The sequence below is a fragment of the Cibotium barometz genome, chromosome 14 (assembly GCF_041138505.1).
Source record: "Cibotium barometz isolate CiBa-2024 chromosome 14, ASM4113850v1, whole genome shotgun sequence".
NCBI classification, from domain to species: domain Eukaryota; kingdom Viridiplantae; phylum Streptophyta; class Polypodiopsida; order Cyatheales; family Cibotiaceae; genus Cibotium; species Cibotium barometz.
In genome coordinates, this window is record NC_141059.1 from 26,924,517 (window position 1) to 26,942,728 (window position 18,212).

General features: G+C 40.8%; 1 protein-coding gene across 1 annotated transcript; it reads right to left on the reverse strand.

Moving 5' to 3' along the window:
* Positions 1–2,007: 2,007 nt before the first annotated feature.
* LOC147631870 (uncharacterized) lies at positions 2,008–11,819 on the reverse strand. The gene is made up of 5 exons (XM_086807970.1): positions 11,512–11,819; positions 11,250–11,409; positions 2,461–2,512; positions 2,158–2,294; positions 2,008–2,065 (listed from the first exon to the last, which is right to left on the reverse strand). The coding sequence occupies exons 1-5, from the start codon at positions 11,705–11,707 to the stop codon at positions 2,008–2,010; spliced, it is 603 nt and encodes a 200-aa protein (XP_086664096.1). The 5' UTR covers positions 11,708–11,819.
* Between the last annotated feature and the right edge of the window lie 6,393 nt (positions 11,820–18,212).

Genomic DNA, 18,212 nt, shown 5'->3' on the forward strand with positions numbered 1-18,212 from the left:
TGAAAGGAAACCCACAGCAAGAAATCCGGAGGCAGTACTACAGAAATGGGAAGAAAGCGATGCAAAAGCCCTATTATTCATCATAAGTGGTCTTAGCGATAATCAAATACATCAGGTTAGCTCAGCATCTAGTGCTCATGAAGGTTGGCTTCGACTAAAAGCTATTTTTGGTCATACCAATGTAGCAGTAAGATTGTTTCTCAGGAAACGTCTCTATAGGTTAGAAAAAGCTGAAAAGACATCCATTGCCACGCACATGAATGATCTTAGGTGTCTCATTGACCAGCTCTCTGGAGCAAGATTTACAATCTCAGAAGAAGAAGCTGTCTTTGTGCTTCTATGTAGTATGCCTCTGACTTTTGAACAATGTGTTTTAGTCATTTCAAATCAACATAACCTCACACTTGTTTTCAGCAGCATCTTCTTTAATCTTAGAGAAAACAAGAATGGAGGCAAGTTTATCATCTTCAACTGTACCTCGGCTATTGGGTGAATAGGCTTTGATTACAGACCAAGATAAAAAGAAGGCTCCAAGAATCTGCTACTACTACAGAAAAAAGGGGCATATGATCAAAGATTGCAGGAAAAAGAAGAAGGATGAAGCGAAAGGAAATCCACCAACACCGACAAAGACAAAGATAAAGGCAAAGTCAAAGTCAAATCTAAAGAGGAGGCTAATCTTGTTGATTCAGATTGGGCCTTGTAGTTTCTTTGTGAAAGTTAGTTTCTATGTGAAAGTATTTTTCTTTATGGTACTAAGTGCCTATGTGGTTCCTTGATCTACACACCCTGCATGGTATGTAGATCAAGAGAGGGTGTTGATAATATGTTGATAATATTTTTCTTTATGGTACTAAGTGCCTATGTGGTTCCTTGATCTACACACCCTGCATGGTATGTATGTAGATCAAGAGAGGGTGTTGATAATATGTTGATCTACATCCATTACTTTGTGTGTATCCATGGGTTAGATACATTTATGCTTAGTGTATGGGCTAAGGTGTAAACCATGGGTAAGCTTGTAACCCATGGTCATTGACCATCATTTAAGGCACCTCATCTAGGTGGCATGAGAGGGGAAAGTGGGCGTGGGTGTGATCTAGGTGCCTCCCTTCCCATGGCCTATAAAAGCATGGTCTCTACACCTTCTCTAGAGCTAGAGTGTGAGAGCTCTAGAATTTGTGTATGCACTTTGTGTCTAATTCAAGCTTAGTGTTACTTTGTGAACTTTGGCTCTTGTCACCATTTTGGCTCATCATTGAGTGTTCTCTAACTTAATCATGTGGTATAACTTAGTGTTTTCACAAGCTTTCACTACATCTATTGGTGATTAGCTTCCTAACTAAGTAAATCCAACATGCTCTTGGTGAGATAGACCCACCACTTCTCTCTCTTAACTCTCACTCGCAAACTTTCCCCATTCCCCTTCATAAGCCCATCTGCTTTAATTTTGGCTCTTGTCACCATTTTGGCTCATCATTGAGTGTTCTCTAACTTAATCATATGTTAATGTATAACTTAGTGTTGTCACAAGCTATCACTACATCTATTGGTGATTAGCTTCCTAACTAAGTAAATCCAACATGCTCTTGGTGAGATAGACCCACCACTTCTCTCTCTTAACTCTCACTCGCAAACTTTCCCCATTCCCCTTCATAAGCCCATCTGCTTTAATTTCTTCCAGAACACTGAATAGCCCACTTCCTTCATTGGGCCATGCACTTTCTTTTTTTGTTTCACTCACCTACACAAATCCTCTTAGTCGCCACGTTGTTCTTGCCACCTTGGTTTCATTTCACACCATCATATATACATTTCCTATATCTATTTATCATGTTTAGGATGGGCTCATGATTCTCCTCACATATAGCCCACCCCCTTAGGTGAAAACATTCACGTTTTCATTGTATTGTTTCTACTTCAAAGTGCGCTCTTCCACAAATCATTCTATAAAACTCTATATACAACAACAAAAGGCACTATTAAGCATCTCAACATCCTCCTAGATCAAAAGGGTACAACACCCTTCTCTACAGCCACCATGGAGTTGAACTGACCGAACCATCTAGATCAAAGGGCTGCAAACTATTTACAAGGAACATCAAAGTCATGCCCTTATCATCTAGCTACATCATACATGTAAGCTTAATGTCCAACCTCCTTCCCATCTCTTCACTCTTGTCAGCTCCAATCTCTTCATCCAACTCAGAACACTTTGCAACTATATGTACTCCCATCAAACCTTCTTCCATATTTCTAACCTCCACATCATTAAACTGAATTCCAGGAAGATCCTAAACATCAGCAAGAAAAGAGACCAAATCAAAGACCTGTTGCATCTCCTAGTCAGTATCCATAGTTTCCTCATCCCACAGTTTGCTAAAACAACATCCAACAGCTCATCCATCATTGTCACACACTACAACATCCAACAGCTCATCCATCATTGTCACACACTACAGCATCCACATGGGCAACAACCTGTTCATCACCATCCCTTAGATCCATAGACCTTCAAACAAAACACAGACACCCTCCAAGGGTGACATCCACCAAGACATCCACATCATTTTCCACACCACTATGCATGTATTCATGCTCATAAGACTGCTCAACCATGCTAGCATCATGATTACTTAATCTATTAGGAATCCATACCTATCAGATGCATGCATTAAAAAATGTGAAAGTTTACTCTCTAGAATGTGTTTCCATGGAGGACATATACAACTTAAGAAGGATGAGAGGAAATCAGGGACCACAAAGGGATGTGCTAGCAGATGTATCAAGGGGAGGAGTGAAAGCTAGGAGATTTCTATCAAACCATGATGGTAAGCAAGTGACAATAATGTGCGAACGTTGGAAATCTCTATGTGAGCCATTAGGAACTCAATGGAGTCTTCTTGGGCCCTTTAATTTGGACGTTTAGTGAAATGCTTAAAATGCTAATCCATCTTTGACCAAGCCTAGAGGCCTAGTCCTAAAAGCATATATTTGATTTTTCACAAAAACAAAAAAAAATAAAAAAAGGAGATATTCCTAGATCTGGCCACCTAGGTGACTTTAAAGCTTTGTAATGGGCTGTTAGTCAGCAACCTTTTCGAACTCCAAACATTCCAAAAATTCGTCACTTTCTTCCCCCCTTTTTTGTGTGTACACCAGATCTCTTTCTCTCTCTAAATCTTCTCTCTAAAACGCCCTGCACTCCTTCTCCATGGAAAAAAGCGTCTTTCTCTACTCCAAAAGCCATAGCTAACAGATCTGTACTCCTAAATGAGCCTTCTCTCTCCAAACCCACAGTAGTAGCCATGGCTTGCAGGGAAGAAGCTTACCATGAGCATTCTCTCTACAGTACTTGGTCCTCTCTCCATAGCTAGTAGGTCTGTACTCCTAAATGAGCCTTCTCTCTCCAAACCCACAGTAGTAGCCATGGCTTGCAAGGAAGAAGCTTACCAGGAGCATTCTTTCTACAATACTTGGTTCTCTCTCCAAACCCACAGTAGTAGCACAGAAGAACCTTTTCATGAAGTATTCTCTCTCTCTATATTGCTTAGCAGCCATAGCTTGCACTAAAGAAGCTTCCCATGATGCATTGTCTCCTTTGCATTTTCGTCTCACCATTGCCAACCCTCTCTATGTTTCTTTGGCTCCCTTTCTGGCTTCTTTCTCTATCCACAATGCAGCTCTAGAGAAGCAACCCTCATCTCCATTCTTTCCATTATTTTTTGATACCATATCCTGCTCCTTCCACTCCTATTCAACCCAAGCTTACAAGCCTACTTTCTTGTAGATGGCACTACAAGACATCACCAATAAGCCTTCTAAGATCCGCCTTCAGGTTGATTTGGAGAAAGAATACGCAACCCTACGCAGTAGGCATGTTGCACCCAATATTTCATACGATCAGCTTCGAATGCAAGGAGCAAAGGCCATTGATCTTTGGATTGATGGAAATCTTTATCCACCAGATCCAATATCTGGTGCCCCTCCACCATTCAAAAGCATTACAAGTTTTCTTATGTTTGTTGGTGATGGTTTCAATGGGCTTCTTGGCTATTGTAGGAGATTACACATGTTGTGGCTAGATGAAGTAGCTGAAAAGAGACAAACACAATTTGTCTTCGACCAGCTTCAAGCGGCATCGACTAAGCAGATCAATGGTTTGATGCAGAGGATTAAAGAGCTCTCAGAGGAGCTTGAGGTGCAGAAGAATAATCTAGCGGATCGTGTGCGCACAATAAATCAATTTACCGATAATTATGTTCGTCTTCAACACTCCACTTGTAATCTTCGACGTCGTGTTCACCATTTCACTCACCTTCCCATGGGATATCACGCAAGGCAAAGAAAACGTAAAGCTGTTGGGTTGCTTTCAAAGACAGCAGGCGCATGCAAGAGGCGTAAACAAACAACCAGGTAAAAATTTTTGTAGGAATTATAGCAGCTTTGAGAAGCAATTAATGAATAAAGCATCTCTCATGGTTGACCATTGTGATTGTAGGGCTTGTGCAACAACTATACTAGGATGTAACAACGCTGAGGACAATGTTAATGCCTCCCTTCTTCAGCATGTCCTTCAGGAGAAGGATATTATGGAAATGATAACAGGTTCTGGTAATGATAAGCTGCGGGAGACCCTTCGTCAACATTTCTTGAAGGAAATCAAAGAAATTGTCACCCCCAAAGAGATGCTTGATATATGTGACTCAGCAGGTATTAGCCAGAAAGGTTACAGAGCAATATACAGGTCAATCACTTTAGGGTTGCGAGCAAAGGGAGTTATGCAATCCTTGCTTCCAACACTTTATAGCTTACAGATGGCAAAGAAGTGTGCTAATGGTGATATTGCATCCATGTTCGAGGGTGGGTACAAGTGGGTGGAGGATATTATGCCAATGCCAACAATCAAACCCTTTGAATACAATGCATATAACAATGTCTACATTGACATGGAAGTGCTACAAAAAGCAATGATTCAGTACTATGGCGTCACACTTGAAGAGACAGGTGGAAATGCCGTGTTTGTCTTGAAGCTGGATGAATGTCAAGTGGTTAAAGGTCAAAGATTGGAGCGTGTTAGTTTAACCTTGATGAGCCGAGCACTTAAAGGAAGGCCTTTAGAGACCCAAGAGTTGGATGCAACTGAAGACAGCAACAGTAGGGGTCAAGGGCATAAGCAGGACTACTACGTCATTCAATCAGAGAAGAACATCTGGTGGCAACCAGCATGGGTCCTCCCAAAAGAGAACCATGATACCTTGAGGTGGTATTTTGAACGGTCTGGCATTCAACATGTCATCTCTTGTCAGGTCAATGGTCAGAAGCTTGATGTTCCCGGAATAGTCTGCTTTAATGTTGAATGGCACTTGGGTGGCGATCTAAAAACCTTAAAGTGTATGTTGGGTTGTAAAACAGGTGCGAATACTATATTCTCATGTGTTTACTGTTGTCATTCCAAGACAGCAGTAGACTCAAGAGTAAAAGAGAAACAACCTAGCAAAGGCAAAAGTCAAAAACAAGTGGGTGCAAAAAAAGCAATCGTTTTTGATGCTGAACAGAGGAAAGGATCAAAGGTATGGCATAATGGCATATTAAGTTGTGACCAGAGCAAGCCACCTAGTCGTGTGACCAGGAGGACAATGCTTGGAACCCAATCTTGGAAATTCCACTACGTCAAGTGCATGTGTGCACATTACATGCAAGACTCAGGATTTTGGATAAGCTATTGATGCTCCATATAAACTATGTCTGGAACATGGAGCCCGAAGATCGACGAGAAGAGTCAATACGTGCACTAGAGGGTGTACTTTCCTCTATGGGATTACATGCTGGAGCAGTGGTCTTGACAAAGGACAGAAAATCAAACCCTACACAAGACAACCCTAATAAAATTTGCATGGGTGGATCAAAGGCAAGACACTTGCTATCAAACCACTTGGGTTCTCATAGCCACACTGACTTTGAAATTTGGAAGAAGATATGTGATGTCACAACATATCGAGGAAATGATGCCAGGCTTGGCCTAAAACGTGCACATGTATGGGAGGTGTGTAATAAAATGGTCGATCTTCTAGAGCGACCTCACCTGGATGACCATGGTATTGAGGCACTTAAAGAAGCCACTTGTAGATTCACAGAAGAAATGGTCGAGGCATGGGGAGAAACACACATTACTCACTACATGGTAATGTTGTATTTATTGTGTCCTTGTAGTATGTTCTTCATACTATTTGTTGACTTTTTGTAATTTTCTATGCAGCATATATTGTATGCACATGGGCCATACTTTCTCGATAGATATGGCTCTTTAGCACTTTGGAGCAATCAAGCCATACTTTCTCGATAGATATGGCTCTTTAGTACTTTGGAGCAATCAAGGCATGGAGAAATCACATTACCAAGCAAAGGCCGTGTATTTTAAGGGCACTCGCCATGGTGGTGGCAAAGTCAAGAGTAATGCACTCCATGAAATGTTCAACTGGTTCTATCGCGTTCTGGTTGGCAAAAAAAGGCAGAAAAGTCGCGGTAATTTGTCTCTTAGGCGTCAAATAATGAAAACTGTTAATGCAAGAAGAACTGAAGGATACAACAGATCAAATGCTAGGGAGAGACTACGGCAGTGGGTAGCAACAAGCAAGCGTCGGTGTGGTTCCTCATGGGCTTAAACTCTCTGATTATAATCTTTTTGTGTTTTTAAATTTTTTAAAAGTTTTAAAAAATTATATTTATAGACATATTTAAGTCATTTTTCATTTATAGCCACCGCATTTCAATTTCTTCTTTGTGCTCTACTCTCTCTTGCCCTCCCACTATCTCTTGCACTCGTACATACCTAGGCCATGCCAGAAGAACAGGAGCAAGACTTGCGGTTTCTCGATCAACTCGGCCCACTACCTGCTACTACAGCAAAAAGGACAAGTCTACCTATCGTAACAGAGCAAGAGGCAAAGGAGATGAGAGAAGAAGAGCGCAGGAAGGAGGCCGAAGAAGCGCAACGCAGGAAGGAAGCTGAAGAAGCAAGGTCTAGTAGAGAAGCAGAAGAAGAGCGGCGTCGAAAAGAAGCCGAGGAAGGTCAAGGGCAGCCACCGGAGATTGTTATTGAGGCCGACACCCTAGAACAGCTAGAGGTTATCTTGAAGAACAGGGAGGTTGAGCTCTTGTCCTACGGCATCACGAAAGATACCATTGACAAAGAGTTTGCTCTTGTGAGGGCAGCTTGGGAGACAGAAATGCAAAAGAGACAGCAGCCCAAAGAGGACGCAAGGAGGGCAAGCCAAGCACAGCCCCCACAGGCAGCCACAACATCCAGACGGCCAGTCAAGAAGTGTGGTAAAAGAATGGAGGGCAAGTTTCGGGACCAACAAGAAGAGGAAGAGCGTGCACAAAAGAAAAAGAAGTTCAGGTCTGAACGACCACCGTGGGAGAATCAAAGACCACCACCGCCTCCACCAGTTACAAAGAAGAAGAGAAAATGGAGGCTAGGGACAGTCGCGCTACGAGAGATTAGGAAATATCAGAAAAGCACAGAGCTTCTCATCCCCAAGGCACCATTCTCTCGACTGGTGAGAGAAACAATGGAAAAATATTCTGACAGGGTTGACCGTATATACAGAGCACAGCTCTTGAAGCTCTTCAAGAAGCTGCTAAAGATATTGTAGTTTCTGTTTTTGAAGACTCAGTGCTGGAGCCTGTAGATATGTCCCTAGCCCTACGTCTACGTTTAGAGCGTAGCCTTCTACCTCAATAGGCTAACCCATTTTGTAATACTCCCTACAAAATTTTATAATTTTCCCAGATTCCTTTGTAGCTTTTTCACACATTAATGAAAACTTTGAGTTGTGTTACATTCTTTGTTGAGTCCATTTTTTTTGTATACTCAGTGCCAATGAACATTTCATTTAAAAAATATAAAAGCACTATACACACAGGAAGAAACACACACAAACACACACACACACACACACACACACATATATATATACACACACAAACATATATACACACACATATATATACATATACAAATATATATACATATGCACACATATATATATATATATATATATATATATATATATATATGTACACACACACACATATATATATGAATATTTATATATACAAAAAATGTAGATCCTATAAAGTCAACTAGAGAAACTTATACAGTGTCTTATGTGCCTCAAGGTAAAAAAAATAAAAAAAAATAAAAAAAATACCATGTGCGCTACGGCGCGTTAAACTCCAGTTTGACCAGGTCAAAATGGAGATTTACGCGCCGTAGCGCACATGGCATTTTTTTTAAATTTTTTTTGATATGTTTGGTCTGGTGAGGCTCATAAGACCATTTAGGTGCCCTAACAGTCCCAAATCTTACATATATGTGAGTGTGTTTACATCTATAAATACAATATTTTTTCATACCGCTCTAACCCAATCTCGATTACTCTTTTTAATCACGATCTCAATTAAAACAAATCCTAAACAATTTTTTCTATGAACACATGAACAAAATCTTAAAATTGCGATGCTTGAAATGGTATGTCACAAGTACGCCAGGAAAAATCACAACTTACAATGCACAACAAATTTTTTTTATTAAACTTGGAAGAGAAGTTTGCATTACATCTTTTTAATAAGCTCTTGGAAGAGCTCAGGAGAGAGAGTTCTAGAGGCTGGTTTCTGGCCTAAGCTTTGGAATACATCACTCGGCTCATTGATTCCTTGAGCCTGAGAAAGGGCACAATGGCCTAAAACTGAGCCGGGATGGTTGCCCGTGAAGCAATACAAGGCAGCTTCCCTAGCTACCAAAATACATTTATTTATGTTCGAGGCTAAGGGGTTCTCCGACAAGATTGCACTAAGTGCTTTACATTTTAGGAGCTCGGCATAGGCGATCTCTGCATATTCTAAATGAAAAACCCGCACTATGTCGGCTCTGAGGGCAGGTATGTAGTGCCAAAGGGATGCATCTCGACCCTTTGACTTTGGCCGCGTTCCTCCTACGTGCATAGCAGACTTGTCCACTTCAAAAGCAGTCTGTCAACATGTCAATATAGAAGTTAGGAAGCGTGAAATGATACAAAAAATAATTTGCTTTACAACTAAGAAGTAAGGACATACCTCAGTTGCATCGTCACTTGCAACTAGTTGCTCATTCGTCAAGTTTATGCTTCCTTGGTCTTGAGCATCGCCAGCAACCAAGGGCATGTGTGGTTCAAAGGCATCTACGCTCTCATAGAATTGCACTTCTTGCTTTATTTCAATGAGCGCTTTGGCCACTACAACTTCCAAGGTACTGCTACCAATATCATATACAAGCGCTTTTGTGAGGTTGTCATCTTCAAAAGAGATTTTCACTTTTCCTTTGTCTTGACCCCCAGCATTCACGGCAATAATAGAAAGTGCCTCATCCTCACGAAACCCGAGTGTCTTGGCAATGTCATCCAAAAACAAAAACTCTTTCCCATCAATAATGATTGGATGCAAAGACTTGATAACAAGGTCTGTGACCTCCTCGAGTACTTCATCACCCTCTAGAACTAGGTCCAGAACCTCCTCGGGGACATTATCTTGTAGAGCCACCAATGCCATTGAGGCCTCCCATTGTTCTGTAACATTCTCTTCCTCAGCATGGGCCTCTTGGACCTGCTCCATTAGCTTTACTTTGCCCTTTTCTTTTTCCTTGCCACTTTCTTTCGCCACACCCTCTTGTAACAGAAGGACCAAAACCATGTCCCAGCTTAGGAAAGAAGTGCCGATGTTGCCCATTTGTAGATCCAGGAGTAAGTCTTCCTCCTCATTTCTGTAGTCCTTTTCTGTGAGGGATTTTAAAAACCTAGATAGGCGAAATCTAAAATTCTTCTCTTCCCTGTTGATGAGGTCAACTGGAACCCATAAGCCCTCATCACCCTCAAACATGATGGAGTATGTGCTGATGTGTTCATCCATATACTAAATGACATCTGTAAAAGCATCCGCGTGTAGATGCATTGTTGCACGTACATCAATTGCTCCCTCAAACATAGGGACGATCTCATCAACCCTATGAAGTAACTCAAGCTTTCCTAGCTGTGCAATAAGTGCGTCAAGTAGAGATGCCATGTCTATGAGTGATTGGAGGAAATAGAGAGTGTGATACAGAAAGGTGTGCGAAATTGAGAGCAAGTGTTAAGAGAGAACGATAATTGTCAATTGATGTAAATGAGTAAAGTATCGTTTATAAATGGGCGACCTTGTTATAAAATTTTTAAAAACTTTTAAAATTTGTAAGTACCAAAAATTTTTTAAGAAATGGTATGCGAAAGCAAGAACGTATCCTTCCATCGCAAGGTCATTTCCAATTTATTAGTGGCTCACGCCACAGATGCTTCTGTGACCAACCTTACACTATCACAAAAAAATAAAACTCCACAAGACAATTGAAAATTCTTAATAAGACAGTGAGGCAAAAAAATTGAAATTGTATTTACTTCAATTCAAGATTACATATCCAGTGGTTATCTGATAGCTACACAGCCAGGGAAAGTAATTTCTCTACAAAGAAAAGATCGTTCCTGCCTTTTGCGCACTACTCTACCATTGATTATCAAAGCAAAATCACCACTGAGTGAGAATCGAAGAACTAAGTAGTCACGTAAGTTGGCAAGGGACCAGTCATCGTTCACAGTAACATCTTCTACATCCCCACCTTGCATGGATATATGTAGCACACCCTGTTCTGTAGAGGTTGTGTCGGAGTCTAACGCCTCCCATTCTCCATTTGTAAGCTTCCATCGCCTGTAAGGAAACGCAATGGACAACTGTTGCTTGGCAATATGATAGCGCGTCACAACCTTCTCAACAATTACTCCGCATCTGATGGTGTCTCCATTGTGTTGAACAACTTTTTTATCCCATGCAGGTGATAAGAAACAAGTCAGAGCTCTCTCCCCCTTTGCAATCCATAAAGTTGGGGTACGATGTGTGTCACTTGTACGGAACAGGTACACAAAGAGGTGTAGAGGTATGAAGCAGGTTATGGTTGCTTTGTGAGATCCATATGTGCACTTCATAGCATTTTGCACCTTGCTTTCGATCTGCAAACAAGCCATGGCCCCACTGAAGCATTGTCTGGAATTGGCCATTCAATAGATGTGAGAGTTGGCGTAGGTTTTGGAACTAATTTTCCAGTACCATTTGCTGTCGTGGGAACCACATATGTATCCTCATAGAAGAAGATGTTTCGTGCTAGAAGTTGTGCAGCTGGACACCCTCCAAAGATTAAACTACCAAGCTCCACATTTCGTGCTAGAAGTTGTGCAGCTGGACACCCTCCAAAGATTAAACTACCAAGCTCCACATGGTATGCTTCAAAGGTTCCTGAAATTGCCTCCATAGGCTCCCATTCACTATAGTTTGAGGGAAAAATATCTACGCACAGGAACCCAAGAACAATCGAAGCAGTGCTCAGTATACCATTATTAGCACACAATTGATTTAAAAACAAGAATATAAAGTGGTGAAATAACTTACAATTTGCAGGAAATCGTTGACGTTGGTCATGGTCAGCTAGTTTCAGCTCTGTTGCCTTGTAAACATGTTGGACCTTGGCTAGCTTTTTTCCATCACGATCTTGTTTGAGCTCCAATATCCGCCCTTTCCAATGGTGACTTTGTATATCAACGTATCGCTTTGACACCTTGTGGCTTCCTCTTGTACTAGGCTGCATCGTAATCCAATTCCACTTCTCGTACTGTTTGATGTTCCAGTGCCCATCCTCATCTTGACCACTGCTACAAGAGAGAGATTGAATACTGATCGGAGGCCTTCGAGCTCTAGAAGAAGACATCAGATGTATATATTAGAGAGATTATAAACCTTGATGGCAAAGAAAAATAGAATGGTGAGAAAAAAACTTAGACTAGGGAGATGTAAAAAAGAGAAGGAGTTGTAGAGCAAGTTCCAAGGGCTTGGCTGTGCTATTACTGCACTTTGAAAGAGGATATTGGAGGGGATGAGAGGAGACAATGAGTAAGATTATGAGAGCCAAAGCATTTGCAACTCAAGCTTCCATAGCTTGGCTCCACTGTCACACTCTGTAAAAGGAGGTTGGACAAGGTAGAAGGATGTAAGTGAGGATCAAACTTCCCTGGCTTCTGAGAGGAGGTTGCAGATCAAGCTTCCATAGCTAAGCTCTGCTGTTACACTCTGTAAAAGGAGGTTGGACAAGGAAGATGGATGAAGTAAGGAAAGGTAAGTGAGGATCAAACTTCTATAGCCTCTCAGAGGAGGTTGCAAATCAAGCTTCCATAGCTAAGCTCTGCTGTTACACTCTGTAAAAGGAGGTTGGACAAGGAAGAAGGATGAAGGAAGGAAATGTAAGTGAGGATCAAACTTCCATAGCTTCTAAGAACAGGTTGCAGATCAAGCTTCCATAGCTATAGATCTAGGTTTCTGAGTGAAGAGAGAGGTAGATCAAGAGGTAGATAGCTAAAAGAAGTAGTCTGGAGAGTGAAAAACGCCTTGCTATGAGAAAGGGGAAAGAGAGAGCGTTTTGGAGGGAACGTGGGAGAGAGGGATAGTGGAAAGTGAAGGGGAATGTGCATTGAATGCATGGGAACTCATTTTTGGGCCTCTATCACTTTGGAGGCCTTAGTTAATGATGGCTGCAGGCTGGTGGCAGGCTGCAGCTATCCTTTTCTATATAAAATAGGGAAAAAATGCAAATACGTTTTGAATTTTTGAGTTTTAGTTGATTTTGAAAATTTTAAAAGAGCATATTTAGCCTATTATTCTAAGTTTGACCACTACCTTCTAGGCTCTTACAAACCATTGGTTTCAGTCCACATGTAATCTCCCTATTTGTCTATTTCTTAATCACCTCCATTAGGCAATGGCAAATTAAAGGGCCCAAAAAGACTCCATTGAGTTCCTAATGATACAACCAATCAAGCAAGCCAATCTAAAGATGGCTAATCTATGATTGAAAGTGCAGTTAGAGCTTGGTAACTTAAGACAACCAAGATCTCAAGGAAACTACGCAGATAGCCATCTCAAGAAGCTCATAAAGGCTATGGTGGGTGCATGGGGAAAAAAGGACATAACATATTATTTGGGTAAGTGTATGGATGTCTTATAATAATATATGATGTGATGGATATAATATAAGGTCACTAATGTGATTTTTCTAAATTGCATATTCAACATATTCTCCATGTGGACCATAAAAGGCCCTTGTCTATATGGAACCCTAAAGGCATCGAAGAAATCACATGATCAAGTATGAACTAACTACTATCAAGCACCAACTAAGTGCTTCTAGAATAACTACTATCAAGCACAAACTATTTACTATCAAGCTACATGCCACACTAGTAGAAAAATAAGAAGCAAATTGATGCATGAACTATAATTGTTTTATAGGTGCCAATTATAAAGGATCAAGGCACATGTGCCAATAACTCATAGCACTCAAAGTTTTGAATTAGTTATATTTTTATATTTTCTATTTAAATATTTATAATTATACATATATATAAAGTATTATTTTTAGAAATGACTAAAAAATAGAAATTTTTATTTTATAAAAGTGTTGTCCATTTATAACTTGTGTATCCATCATGGCTAGGATAAAAGATACATCAAGAAAGATTGGGCATGGAGGTGTGAATCTTGTACATGTAATACAAGATTTATAAAGGGCTAAGGTAGTAGAAAGCACTAGGCTCAAGGAGGAGAGGGCGACAAAGGTATAGAGGCATTGTGAACAAATCTTGAATGAAGAGCATGGTGTGGATAGGCTTGGACCCTCACTAGAGAGTGGGGGTTTGAGCCCATATAACAAGGGACTTAAGCCTAGACATGCCTACTTCAGTATTACCATCACTTGCACTTGAAGGACTTTCTTGCATCTTCACACCATAATCAAATGTTGTTCTCTTTTTATCTATTCCTTTTACTTGAAAGTGATGTCTGCATGACCAAATTGCCCCAAACTTACGATACTACAAGCACAATAAATAAGTACTTTGGTTGTATAAATTCACGAAAGCACAACATAAAAGACAATGTGTAGATATCTCAAACTCACATACATGGAAATCAGAACCATATGCAAGCTCCTCCTCCTCATCACTTATTGATTCACCATTGCGTTTAGCTTGCAGTATGGTTTGCTCGAGTCATTTATTAGAAGAAAAGTGTCGAAAAAGTGAAAGTTCTGTTGGGTATGGTAGTGTGCGAATTGTTCGACTCCTTCTAAAACTCAAATGAGCTTGGTCCCTTTCAACCTTCAACAAGTTATATCTATCGATCCATTACTCCATAGCATGTGAGTTTAAGATGAAAAATTTATTGATCTTCTCACGCAATGCTACATCCATTGTTCTCACAAGGCCTTTCCCTTATGGCTCTTCCCCGACAACTAGTCGATCATCTTCTTCTTGTGTCCATAATCTTGGCATATCGGGATCAGACGTATTGAGAAATTCAGTTATATATACAAGTGATTCTTGAACAAGCCATCCCGCTGTGCCATACTACCTTCTTCAGGAGACGAGCTCTTTGAGATGAACAAATCCTTTAAGTGTCTTCATAAATTTTTCCAAGAAAAACATCCATCGGCTATGGATAACCCCAGCCACAGCAACTTCATCAACCACATGAACTAGCAAGTGCAATTGAATGGTTAAAGTACTTGTTGGAAAGTATTTCTCAGCCATTGTAATAGCCTCGATGGAGTTTAACCATGCTGCTGCCAATGTGTCTCTACTAATCTCTTTCCTTGATATCCAATGCACCATTGCACCAATTTTATAAATTGTTGCTCTAATGTTATTGTTGAGGCAATCCTCGATGGGTGGCTATAGGAAGCACAAATTGTAAGAATTTGTGCCAATCATGACTCTTCAAGCCACTAAGCTCATCGTCCTTTGTAAATTCTTCCTTCTTCAAGAAGCAATGCATGCATCCTATAGGGGTATGAAACTCACTAATGCACTTCTTTACACTTTGTTGGTCTTCCTTTGTCATGACCCAAGGTGATTTTGGTAGCTACACCTTTCCATCTGCTCTATTTTGGGCCCATAAGTGTTGCATGCGTTGAACCTCTTGTAAATCATCTCATTGTTCCTTGCTCTCCTTTGCTCCTATGATGGTTTTCCAAAGCACCTCGGCTATATTCTTGAAAATGTGCATTGGGCCAAGAAGATGGTTCACTAGAAGGTCATTCCAATATGGAAGTTGATGGAAAATGGATAGACACTTTGGACATCCATTATACCCTGACACTGAAAGCCTTGTAGAACATCAAAAAATATTATAGTATCAAGTAAGTTTGGATGACAATCATGACTTCACATATTAATATGTTAACAAGTTACAGTATTACCAGAGCACTCTCCATAGCCATGCCAATCATACATAGTCCACATAAGTATTCCTCTCAATGTTAGCGCACGTTTTCCAAACCTCTTGGAAATATCATGAACTTCAATGCCCTCCCATAGAACACAAAGCTTCTCAACTAAAGGGGCTAAATACACATCCATGTTCTTTACCTTGTACTTTCCAGAAACTATCAAAGATAATAAAAGATGTCCTTTTTTTATCGCTAGCCATGGTGGAAGATTATAGTTAACTAGACAAACATGCCATGTACTGCATGATGAACTTCGTAGACCAAATGGATTCACTCCATCCATCGCTAGTGCGAGTTGAATATGGCAAGCCTTCTCTTGAAAGGCTACCCACTTCTCTTCAATGTACTTCCATGTAGGGGAATCTGCACAGGCAAACGCATAACACCATTCGTGGATCTAGTGTTACGATGCCAAGTCATCAATCTTGCAAAATGGATTTGCACTTGAACATTGTTTTAATTTGAGGGATGATGGAAAAGTGTCGTAAAACTTTTGCTGGTACCCTTCTCCTTACATATCTTGTCTATATCTTGACGTACTATAATGTGAATATTGTAGTGCGTTGTTATGTTCTTGTCTCGATAAAGAATACAATCATTTGGACAAGCATGGTGTGTGTTGTAGTCCATGCTAATCGAGTGCAACATTGTTTTTGCTTGACTATGTTCCACTGGCATCTCATTATCTTCTGGCAATATTTGATGTTTCAATAAGCTATTACACAAAATAGATAGGCTAAGAAAATGCATATAAAGGTACATAACTCACTAATTGCATATGATATCATCACTTACGCAAAAAGTTTTGATACGCTTGTATATCAGACCATCCACCAAAAATCAATTGCAAGTTCAATATGGATATGTAAGCGCATAAAATAGACACATGTTCTCCACGATATATAGTGGAAGACGAGCAAGCATGCGTAGATCTTTCTCTTCTTGGGAAGAGTATTCCACATGTCGTGTGATTTCTTATACCCCTTCGTGTTCCAAACCACGATCTTTTGTTCCATCATGTAAGGAATTTATCATGTCATCCATGTCATGTTCTAGTATTTTCTCTCTCCAAATCCACCTCAAGTTCCTCGGGTTGTTGGATCATCTCGTTTGTGGCTACTCTTGTTGGTCTCCATGGTTCAAGCCGGATATCGACTAGTTCGTCATTGTTGAAGCGCAAATTGCCACTAATTAGATATTCCAATCGCTCCACCAAAAATATTTCCCATTTTTTTGTATGATCATTGCAAATTCGTCGACGTCGAGCCACTTGGTTTTTGTAGCAAGTACATGGGTAAAGTGTCTTCTCCTCTAAATCAACAAAATTTGAGGGTGTGGCGTCGTCCATTGTTTCTATATTGATTTGCAATGGGAACGAGTGCTTATTTTTGGAGGGGGATTCTCCCTTAAGTATTTGTGGAGGGTGAAAGTCGGTGATATGGAATTTGAAATGTCAGGGGTACGTAAGATTTGGAAAGATTTTGAATTTTAATGAAAAGTAGCGACCATCAAAATAAGCATCGAAAAGGTTGAGAAAGTCAAAAAGGTGGCCGAAATGGTCATTGAAATCGGCGTGGGAAACTTTTTTTTTTCGATGCTTATTTCCACATTTTGGGTATGAACTCATTATTACTTTTCGACGCTGATTTTTTGATGCCGTTTTGGACACTTATTTCGACGCTGATTTCGATAGTTCAGGTTTTTACAGTAAAATAGAGCCTTGCTTTCGAATGTTATTTTCTGCATTTTTGTGCATGCGCGTGCGTTTTTCTCCCTCAAGCAGGTTCGCCTCCTCCTTCTTTGCCCTCACTCCCCTCTCCTCTTGGTTGCATGTGCATGTGTTGTGAGATGTGTGTGTGTGTGGGATAATGTTTTTGTTTCTTGCTTTGTTCTTTGTTTTGTAGGTTCTCTCTCTCTCCCAAGCTCCACTCCATTTCCTCTCCACTTCCTTACCACTCAAGCAGCTTCGCCTCCTTCTTTGCCCTCCCTCCCCTCTCCTCTTTGTTGCATGTGTGTGTGTGTTGTGAGATGTGTGTGTATGTGATTAGGGATAATGTTTTTGCTTTTGATTTGTTCTTTGTTTTGCAGTCTCTCTCTCTCTCTCTCTCTCTCTCTCTCTCTCTCTCTCTCTCTCTCTCTCTCTCTCTCTCCCAAGCTCTACTCCATTGCCTCTCCACTTCCTTACCACCTCAGTGCTTTGATCTCATGCCGGTAGGTGCTCTAACATCCAGGTTTGCATGGTTTTTTCATGTGTTTCAGATTGTTTAAGTTTGTTGTTCTTTGTTTTGCACGTTCTCTTTCTCTCTCCTAAGCTCTACTCCATTGGCTCTCCACTTCCTTACCACTCCTCAGTGCTGCCGCCGGTAGGTGCTCTAACATCCAGCTTTGCATGGTTTTTTCATGTGTATGCTCTTATTCAAGTGCCCATGTGGGATTTGTTATGTGTGTGTAGTAGAGACATGTCTTGCACTCTAGAAGAGACACCGGCTTACTCTCCATCCCTCTCTGCATATGCCATGTCACTTGACCAATTTATGGGTTTTCTAGCATAAGCCATGCCCGAGCAAAGAGCGATGGCACAACAATATTTTGGGGGAGGGGCGGGCACTTCGGTCGCACTATCGGGCACCACCACTGCTAACCCTGGTTACCAATAGAAACCCCACAAAGGACTCCACGAAGAGCTATAAGAACCCCTCCCTCAGGTCGCTCGTCCAACGCTCGCAGAGGACAACGCTCGAGTGGTGGAGGTGGAGGTGGTTGTTGTCCAAGTGCAGGCATGGATGGGTCTACACCCCCACATGAGCGTCCTTCC